Source organism: Hevea brasiliensis, unplaced genomic scaffold (genome assembly GCF_030052815.1).
Source record: "Hevea brasiliensis isolate MT/VB/25A 57/8 unplaced genomic scaffold, ASM3005281v1 Scaf88, whole genome shotgun sequence".
Lineage (NCBI taxonomy): Eukaryota > Viridiplantae > Streptophyta > Magnoliopsida > Malpighiales > Euphorbiaceae > Hevea > Hevea brasiliensis.
Window position 1 is genome coordinate 153,122 of NW_026615308.1, and position 10,687 is coordinate 163,808.

General features: G+C 33.9%; 1 protein-coding gene across 3 annotated transcripts; it reads right to left on the reverse strand.

Annotated features, from left to right (window-relative positions):
• Nucleotides 1-2,012: 2,012 nt before the first annotated feature.
• LOC131177787 (E3 ubiquitin-protein ligase UPL5-like) lies at nt 2,013-6,071 on the reverse strand. Of its 3 annotated transcripts, none has more exons than XM_058142892.1 (4): nt 4,304-6,071; nt 3,768-3,812; nt 3,265-3,413; nt 2,013-3,073 (listed from the first exon to the last, which is right to left on the reverse strand). In XM_058142892.1, the coding sequence occupies exons 1-4, from the start codon at nt 5,832-5,834 to the stop codon at nt 2,246-2,248; spliced, it is 2,553 nt and encodes an 850-aa protein (XP_057998875.1). In that variant the 5' UTR covers nt 5,835-6,071; the 3' UTR covers nt 2,013-2,245. The 3 variants fall into 3 exon arrangements, with proteins under 3 accessions (XP_057998875.1, XP_057998874.1, XP_057998873.1); XM_058142891.1 differs by having other exon boundaries at nt 3,265-3,650; XM_058142890.1 differs by having other exon boundaries at nt 3,265-3,812.
• Between the last annotated feature and the right edge of the window lie 4,616 nt (nt 6,072-10,687).

Consider the following 10,687-nt stretch of genomic DNA (forward strand, 5'->3'; position numbering starts at 1 on the left):
TTCTCCATCTAAGATTCATCTTGTGGCAGCCAAGAGAGTGTTGAGATACATTCGTGGTACTGTTGATTATGGCTTATTTTATAAAATATCCACAAAAGTGAAGTTATTGGGGTTTTCTGATAGTGATTGGGCTGGGTCAGTTGAGGACATGAAAGCCACAACTGGTTATTGCTTTACTCTTGGTTCAGGTGTCATTTTCTGGGAACAAAGAAGCAAACTTCAGTTGCACAATTAACCGCTGAAGCTGAATATATTCTTTGCCTCTGTAAATCAAGCTATTTGGTTAAGGAAAATTCTTGTTGATTTGGGTTTTCAGCAAAATCATCCTACTGAGATTTTTTATGACAACAAATCAGCTATAGCTATGGTGAAAAATCCAGTTTTCCATGGCAAAACTAAGCATATCAAGATTAGGTATCATGCCATAAGGGAAGCTGAGAAAGATGATGAAGTTTTGTTGAAGCATTGCATTGGTGATGAGCAAACAGCAGATATTTTCACTAAGGCATTGCAGAAACAGAGGTTTGAATACCTCAGGAGTCATCTTGGTGTTTACAGCAACACTAGCATCAAGGAGGAGTGTTAAATCCAGTTCACTAGCTTTTCTTTTTTTCTTTTTAGCTAATTAATTTTGTTTCTGGAACTGATGTAGTGTTGCAGCATTGAATTTAGTTCGTTATTTTCACAAAAATAGCTAACTAATTTTGCTACTGGTATTGATGGAGTTTAGCAGAATTTTTGATGTATTTTAATGATATTTTCTCCCTCACATCTGTATTAGGTGGTTTAGGTGAAAATGAGTGGAAGAGTTTAAGTTTGGGAGACAAACTTCCTTAATTTATGGAGGTTTGGTTATCAAACTTATCTTTTATATGTATTTTTGTGTCAGACTCAAAAAAGATGAATTCCATTTTCTCCTTCCATTTTTTTTGTGTTCTCCATATCTCTCATTTTTCTTTCAAAAAAATCCAACAAAAACTAATAGACCAGGAAAAGTTCCCACTGTTAACGGCTTGGATGCAGGAATTTTCTAATATCCCAATAATCCAAGAAAGCTGGCCACCTAGGGACAAACTTATTGTCAAGCTTACTGCTGCTCGTGAGGCTAGCCTTTCCAAGGTAGACCCAAAATAAGAGTGCTCTCTCATCACAAAAATGTGAGTCTTCCATGAATTAAGAAGAATAAACCTCATATGAATGCAAGTGAGGGTACATATGATATTCACCCATTAATTTAGTGTAATACTCTTGGAGGAGGCAAAACTTTCCCCACAGAAATAATGCACAAAACATTGGCATCACCTTTTTTTGTGATGCCTATGTGTGTTTGTGCTTGTGTTGGAGTGTGCAAGTGTGATATTTTCTATGGAGTTTAATTTCTTAATGTTGGGTTGGGCTTTTATTGGCCCTCAATATAAGGGTGTATTTGATATTGCTATTTAATTTTTCTGGGATCAATATATAAATGAAATTATATATTTAGTTACAGGCTTACTGCCATACTACTTTTGTTGATTGTTTTTTACCTTGGAGTTGCCCTTACACTACAAATCAGTTTACAACAAAGGCAAAAAAGATGTAGCCGATGTAGAAACACACACAGCGATATATGTAAAGAGAATTAGATTTTATGAACTACTGGACTAAGAATTCAATGATTGAATGTATCATGAATTTCACAAGGTCAGATATCATAGTACCGGAATCATTTTCTGGGTTATAAGATATGAATTTAAATTTTAGTCGGAACTAATTATATAAAAAATATAACTTCTCTTGGGATAAATAATTATAATAAATTTTTTCAACCCGATTAATAGTCAATAAAATATGTATATTAAGGAATAAAATATGTATATTAAGGTACGTTGTATTGAAAAACCGAAATTAAATTGCTAAGAATATGTTATTAGCAAACATTGAACCGGGTAAAAAAATGGTTGTTTGGAAGTAAATTTATAAATGCTACAAATGCTCCTAGCATTGTCTTTTCCTTCTAAGAATATCCAATGTAAGAAAAAAAATGGTAATATTTTTATGGATTGTTTTATTCTCTAGTTAGTCTGTCATGATTTAAGATACAAATATATAAAATCTATCTATTTTACATGTTGATATGACTATATATCTATGTCTTATGTCTGTGATGAATTGGAGATGGGCAAGAATTTTTCCATTTTATAATGGCATAAGTGGCTGAAGTGGGGAAAATCACCACAATTACCGAGATATTTGCAAAGCCTAATTAGGCATGAGATGACCTCTTAACAAATGGATGGTCCAAGAGCTGAGCAGCAGTGGGACGATCGTCTGGATTAACTTGCAGGCATTGCAGGATAAAGTCCTGTGATAAACCTGACAGAAAATCAGGAACAGGAGGTGGCTCACCCCTCCCAATCTTGTACAAAACCTGTGCAGGTTCCAAATGAGAGTATGGAGGTTTCCGAATTAACATTTCCAACACAGTGCATCCGAGACTCCATATGTCTGCTGGAAGCCCATACCCTCCTGTTCTTTTCAGGTTGACAACCTCCGGGGCCATCCAACATGGCGTTCCCTTGCAGGATTTTATGAGATTATTAAACTCAGTCACTTTTGCCAATCCAAAATCTGCAAGTTTCACAGTTCCTCCAACATTCACCAATATATTTGCACATTTGATGTCCCTATGAATTACGTTGTGCTCATGGAGGTACTTCAAGCCATGTAGTATCTGTCTAGTGTAAGCAGCCACTTGGGAATCCTTAAGATGATACCTGCTGTAAATTTCCGTAAGAGAGCCATTACTTACAAGCTCTAGAAAAATATAAAGCTTTGTTTCATCCTTGTCTGTTCCATAATATTGAACAATGTTTGGATGATTGAATTGGCTTAATAAAGCAATCTCCTGCTCTATTTGGTAAATACATTGCTTTGCTTGATTTTCTTGATTTCCTTGATCAAGCAATTGAACTTCCTTCACAGCAAAAAAGAAACCCCCGGCTGCATATCCTTCATACACTGATCCAAATGACCCGCGTCCCAAAAGCCTACCCTTTTCCCAATTTGTAATAACATGTCTCCTTCTGTCACTCTGCCAAATATTCAGATTGATTGTCCAAAAATTGTTAGAAGAAAATCTTTAAACTACTTGTAAGCTGTAATATAACAGAAGAAAGCATAAAGGAAAAGTAGACTTTAGTTTAGAGATAATTTCAAACAGAGTTGATATGAGAAAAATTCTGCAAGCTCATAGCATAAGCAAACTGGAAGAGAATCACTTACATAATATCTATAGCTTGCTGCATTTGCCTTCAAATCATGAGGAGAAACACTGCTTCCGATTCCTTGCATCATCCAATCAAGATCTTCAAGATCTAAACAATGGAAAAAGAATTTCTGGAGGCATTTGTTACCAAAAACATCAGCAAGACCTTGAGCAAAATAAGAAACCTGTTTAGAGATAGATGTAACAAAGTGATGTTGAATGATAAGATCAGCAAATATTTTCCAATTTTTGCCATTCACAACTATGCTCTTTCCATCAGGGCAAAGTTCTGCGCTCCTTTTGTACTCTGCACCCCCAATAAACCTCAGTTCTAAAGCATCAGAAACAATGGGTTTGGAAACCATCTCCATTATCTGCTTGCAGTTACTATACAAGCATGGATCTGCATCCCGTATATCTTCTAATGAAATACTCTTTCCAGCCAATTGTAAGAAAAAAACACGATCAAAGACAACACCTACTCGCACTTGATGAATCAAAGCTAATGCTATCAGCTTACCAGCTAACCGGAAATACTCAAGGTGCAAGTTCTCCAGCTTAATTGCTGCATATATTAGAAGTGTATGAGTACTAAATCCTTTCTGTAGGAATAAAAAATGTGCAATTCTGATCATATTTATTGAACCAAAAACATAATTGTATGTCAACTACATAAAGGAATAAAGAGATATCAGAGGAGAGAATCACATACATAACCCAGACCTTCAATTTAAAAAGCATTCATTTCTATCAGAACTCTATTTCAATATTATGAATGAAACTTCACTTTTTTCCTATTCAACATTAAGCTTTTAATTTGTCTGTAAACTTTATTTCTAATTATGTCACAGCATGATTATCTCTCACAATTTCAGGGGACCAATGCTATAAATATAAATCTTATGGTGTCAGCAAATTCTAAATAAGCTGGGAAAACTGACGCTTTATTAATGCAAGATAGGGGATAACAAATCGTTTCTATCAGGAAAAGATCACGACACACAGCAATAAGATCCTGTTGAAGAAAACATGCATTACATTCAGCGGAAAACTTACCAGGATTAGGATAGAGTCGTGCAGGATCATTTGGACATGCAATAAAAAGGGCATTTTGTGGATTGAATATAGCCTGGCACATTGAGAGAAACCACTTCTCCGTCAAATAACGTGTGCTGTAACTCTTCAGTCCTGCTGCACTCTCTTCTTGTACCCTGAGTTGTGAAAACAAATCATTAGGCAGCACCTGATGGCCTTCAACATGAGCTCCCGTGTTGAGGAACTTGTCAATTACTATCTTGAGCGATCTTTGGAAATCTTCATTTGCCTTGGGAATCATCTGCCTGGCCAATTGCCTCCTAAATTCAAAGCCAGAATCATTCTTATGCTCTAGAAGCCACTTAATATCATCTGTTGGCTTCAAATATTTAACAAGCAGCACACATAGTGAAAACTCTCTCTGCCGTAAAGACATCCACAATTCTTCTTCAGCGACGTCATAAAGTTCACTGATTTTGTGCAATTCTTCCAAAATGGCGAGATGCTGAAACCATCCATTCCAGACTGTAACATCTTCCCATGTTGTGTTTAAAGGAAAACAGCTCTGCATCTTAAGAAGGCATTCATCCATCTTTCTCAGCAATTTACTAAATGTAGCATAAAGAAACCCAAAGGCGTCCACATAATCCCTGTTGAGAATGGGATCAGAACTAGGACCTCTCTTAATGACAGAAAACAAAGGGAGCAAAAAAGCCTTAAAGTCACAAACATCACAAAAAAAGGGCCCCGAACTCCAGGGAGATTCTGTACTGGAAGCCAAATCTTCACACAATCTATTCCCCAGCTCACCAACAAAAGAGAAAATCTCCTTCATCAAACAGCTGGCTCCCTTGGTATCCTCCCCATACAACAACCAACTAGCAATATCCATGTTTTTCAGCAACAACCCAAGAGCACTCCGGCAAGAGAGATACAGGGAATCCTCATGAGACACCCTTCTGAGCAACTTACAAAACTCTAACACCAAACATGCACATTCGTTACGCCAATCCTTCGCCAATGCTATTCTACTCAACTTCAGAATATGCATAATCATTCCGAAAGCAAAGACTTTGTCCACTTGATATGGGGACAAATAAAGCGAGACCAACAGTTCTGGAAGAAAGGACAGCCGAATTACCTCTAAATAACATTTGTTCTCTTTTGGGATCATTGAGAAGAACTCATTCATGCAATTCTCGATCTGGGTATACGGTGAAGGCACGTATTTCCTGTAAAAGTAGCGATAAATCACTGAAATCATTTCATCAACAATCTGCCAAGGCCGTAGATGCGTTGTGCTCACCAGGTGGAGGCGTCTAGTGTTTTGAATTGAACCATCCATGACCATCTTCTCCCATTCTAGCTGCTTCCCAATACGAAATAACCTTAATCTGATAGATGGAATTCTGATTATGGCTTGGATTTTCTGATTAAGAGAATTCATAGTATCGGTCCATTTCTTTTGAATTTCTTGGGTTTCATCACGAGAGATCAAATTGCTGACAAACATGCACTCCACTGTATGACGTGAACTGAATTTCCAGTCCATTTTCCAGCAAAATGAAAGCAAATTTGCAGAGACGTGGATGACATTATTATAGTGACTTCGTTAGGAGGAGTGACCCCATTTTGACCTGTATGAGTAGGTCTAGCCGACCAGGCATACTATTCGGTAGCGGATGTGATTTCCCAGTTTCTCGAAGGTGGTGGACGGGCGGTGCCATTTTCCGTGGTGGCAAGTACAAAATTAAGCTGCGAGGAACTTTCTAACTAACTAAAGTGTAATAAATCTTTGGCTGGCAAAATATTATTTTTTATAAATAAAATGTTTTTTATTTATTATTTTTAATTAAAATAAAATTATTATAAAATAAAAAATTATGTAATATTAAAATTATTATTTTAAATATTTTATTATTAAAAATTAAAAAATAATATTTTAATTTTATTTTTCAAACATTAATTCTATTTAACTTTAATTAAAAAATTATTTCCTTGTTCAGCTCAAAATTTAATTTTAAATTTATTTATCACTAGACTTATTTATTTATTTTTTCCCAATCAAATGCTAAGAAGCTGCGTCCTTGACACTCTATTTGGATAATTTATAAGAGGGAAAGGAAAATAACATATAGAAAAATATTCTATTTTCTCATTTATTTTCTCCTTTTATATTTGAATGAATGAAAAATAATTTTTTTTTTTTGTTTGAGAAGAGAATGAGTGAAAAAAAACGTTAAAATTACTACTTTATCCTTACTTTATAAAGTATATTTACCATTTTACTTAATAAAGACACAAATAAAAAAAATTAAAGAAATGCTATATATATATAATTGCATAAATTTTAATGCACAATTTTTCTATTTTTATTATTTTCTATTTAAATTGGAGAGAAGATAAATAGGATAAAATACTTTTTATTTTCCTTCCTCATAATATTTTCCCTTCTCTTTCCAAACAAAGAAAAGTGAGAATATTTTCTTAACTCGAAGAAGTTAAAATTGATTTGCTGGAAGAAGAAAAATGAAGATGCTGGAAGGTCGAGTGGGACCAAGCTTGAACGCAGATTGAGGAAGTAGCAGAAATAGTGAAGTTAGAGAGAGAGAGCTAGCTTCCAAGGGCCATAACTGTGATTTTGGCAGCGATCGAGCAAGTCGGAGTGCCAGGACACTGACGGTGATGCAAACAAAGCTACGGTGAGATAGATCGATAACAGGGACTTGAGGCTTTGAAGTTTTTATTTATGCATGTTATAATAAGAATGTAAATCTAAAGCTTACATTATCATATAATCACACAGTATATAAGATTTACATGATTCGATCATAAAGTCTATGATTATAAGGGGAAAAGATCCATTCATTATTATAAAAGTAAAATATAATACTTTCAAAATATTATAAAAAATAAATTATTATAATATTTATTTCAATCCGCTATTAATACATGCCTCACTTTTTATTTAAATTGAATTGCAGCGTAAAATTTTAGAATTGAATTAAAATTTTATTTCTTAAAAAGATATATTCAAAATTTAAGTTATATCAGTAATCAATTCGCTAGGTAAGTGGGTGATACTATTGTACTTACGGCAAAGAAATGCAATTAATGGTAGTGTCAACGTCGATATGAGAAGTGGAGAGAGACTAATATAATTTTTTTTAATTATTAAAAGGTTAATATATATTATTTAAATAAAGAAATTAGTTAATAAATTATAATAATTAAAAGAGAAATTTCTATCTAGAGTTAATATAATATGAATTATTATATACAATGGAATTCACATATAAAATAGTGGAAACCTCATCTACCAACGGTGAATCAAATTTAGATAAAATTTTTCTTAAATCTTAAAAATTAAACTGTAGGTCTCTAATAAATAAAGATTAATAGTATTTTTATTTTTTATTTTTATTATTTTTGCTCATGAAAGAAAGCTTTCATTTAAAGCAGGCGGCAAATACGGCCCAGCGTTCATTGAGTAAATGCCCAAAACCTCAACATTAAGAACTTCTATTTTCGTCTATTGAATGGGCCTCGGGAAACCATCGAAGTGTAGACGGGTTTGATCTACATTCCAACACTTTTCTTGTATCACAATCCTGAATCTGGTTTTTATCGACAATATTCAGATCTTTTCTCTGTTCTTTTGTCATTCCTCTGTCGTATTCTTTACTGCATTTCTCACCCTCTCTTCTCAATTTAAAATCTGGTCCTTTTTAAAATTTGATTTTAAATTGTGTAGTTTAAACGACCACAATTGACCTTTATAATCATTTTCAGATTCTGGGTTGTTCTTTAGCCTTGAAAAAATTATGTGGGCAAGTGTAAGACGAAAAGTTCTTACTGGCAGCAAGTCTGCTTCTTTGGTCGGTTGTGAAAGTTCTTTCTTTTGTTTGAGTTTATTTGCTGTTTCTACGTATATAGCCTTCAAAGCCTATATTATTCTATTTAAGACATGACTGTGGTTTTATTGAACTCAAGTTTTCTTGTCTGCGTTTTCTTTAAAATAGGCTTTAGAACGGTCATTTCTAGGTACCCAATCTAATTTGGCATTATCATCACGATCTTACTCTATCGCCTTGAAGGAGGTAACGAAGCTTGATGTCTCTTGCTCTATGTGTTTTCAAATTATAGCTTGTATTGTTATGTGTAATTTTAATTCTTGCTAGTTTTATTTATACTTGTTCAGATGCTGCCAAGAAGATCAAACAACTCACAATATGTTGATTCCCATGGTTATCTAAGTATGTATAACGTGGATGATATTTTGGATTTGCCTATTTGATTAAGGTTTTTATTTAGGCATGTGCTAACACCATTGTCTTTGTGGGTTTCTTTGAATTTCCTGTTTTTACAGGATTTCCAGTTGGTTCAAGTCCTGTAAGGTCAGCTTTGTCTTGCTATTTCTTTTTCTATGTTACTTTTTCCATGGCATATGCATACACATTACTTTGTGATTCATAAAAATCTTCTACCTAAAATGGTTTTTCTTATTTCACTTTCTTTGATACATTTTAGGCAATCGTCTGTTTTTCTTAAACAAATTTAAAGATAATAAGAGTGCTAAGAAGTGTGATGCCTATAGCATATTTTGGCAAGATTGAAAAGCCTGTCATTTTCTATGCATTAAGCTTGCTTGTCTTGTCAAATTTCATTGTTGTCTATCATATTGCATTAACGTTCTCTGTTCTACCACAGGGAAGTTATCTGATGTCCCAAAATATGTCCAAGAGGGGGGTGAATTGGACTTTAAAAACAATTTTCGGTTCTTGCTCAAAACCTTTGAAAATTGCAGCTAGGTTCAACTTAATTGACTAATGTGAAATATGAACAATACAGCCCTATTGACAAGTTGATTCAAAGTTAAGCTATATGCAATCAGTGTACTGATATAACAGACTATGTTAGCATTCAGTAAGGATATCAGTAATCTGGATAAATTTTTAACACAGCAACCAGAGCAGAATACCAGATATACTAACTGACAGCAGATTAAACAACAAGCAAATTATATCAGATATCAGCAGATTTAGCAGTAAACTGTTTTTCTCAGATAGCAGCAAGATCAACAGCGTATGATATCAACTTTCATATCAGCAAAAGCATATCAATCATAAAGTTAAAATGCATAAATGTAAAGAGCAAGGGTTGAGAAAGTGAACACTGAAATTTTTATAGTAGTTCGGCTTTAACTAGCCTACATCCACTTTCTCAAAGATCCCACTTTGAGTCTTCACTTCACTATTCTTCTCTTTTAAAGGCAAGAGACAAAAGCCCTTTACAAAACTTCTCACCAAAGCTTTTACAAGTAGCTTCACACTTCAACCAAGTGTTATCCCAAACACTTTTCACAACCAAGCTTCAATAGGTGCTTGAATGACCTCTCATAAATGATAATAATGTGTTTAAAACTCACTCTCAATCAATACAACAGAATCTATAAAGAAGAGTTGAGTAAATAAGCCAATGATGAGCAATAAAACACTTTGAGCACTTTGAATGAAAGCTTTTATGATTTTGAACAGTAGAGGGACTTTCATTAAGTGCAAAATGGCCAAAGGAAGGTGTATTTATAGCTTTGGAACGTTTTTTACCGTTGCAGAACTCATTTGAACGTTACAGATACAAATTTCAAGAAAATAGCCGTTATTTTGTCGTTTTCTACGATGTTGTACAGAGTTGAGACAGTTAGCATACTTGAGAAAATAGCAAACCAGTTAGCGTACTAATATAAGTAGCAAACCAGTTAGCATACCAGAAAAACTTTTCTGCATAACTTTCAAAACTATAAAACTTCACACCAAATCATAGTCAAATACTTTTAGGCCAGTAATAATGATGTTTAAAAGAAAAATCATTTGAGGGATTGAAAATAAAGATCATTGACTTTTACTCCTCAATTCTTTTCACAAGAAATCCTAAAAGATAAAACTAACTCTAATACTATATGTACCTTCAATTCTGATTTTTCAATGCAGCCTTGGAAGGTAACCTTTTCTTCTTTTATCTCCTTTGATTCGTCCTGTGTTATCCTTAGAATGTCATCCTTTCTTCAGAGGCACGAATCCATCATAAAATCCTTGTGACTTATCTTTGAGATGCACAACACTTAAAACAATATTAGTTTGATTCTAGTTGAGTTTTGGTATCATCAAAATCTATGCTCCTTTGAGCTTGTGGGGTCAACAATCTCCCCCTTTTTGATGATGACAAAACTCAATTGAATCACCATGTAAACGTTAATAAGTGTGAGTATGTGTATGAAAGTGTATGTGAGAATAACTCCCCCTATGTATGTGCTTATATCAACAATTAATCACAAATAACTCCTCCTTAATAATTTCAATGAAATATTCATAAGCATTTTCTTAAGGAGTCAAGTGTGACTAAAGA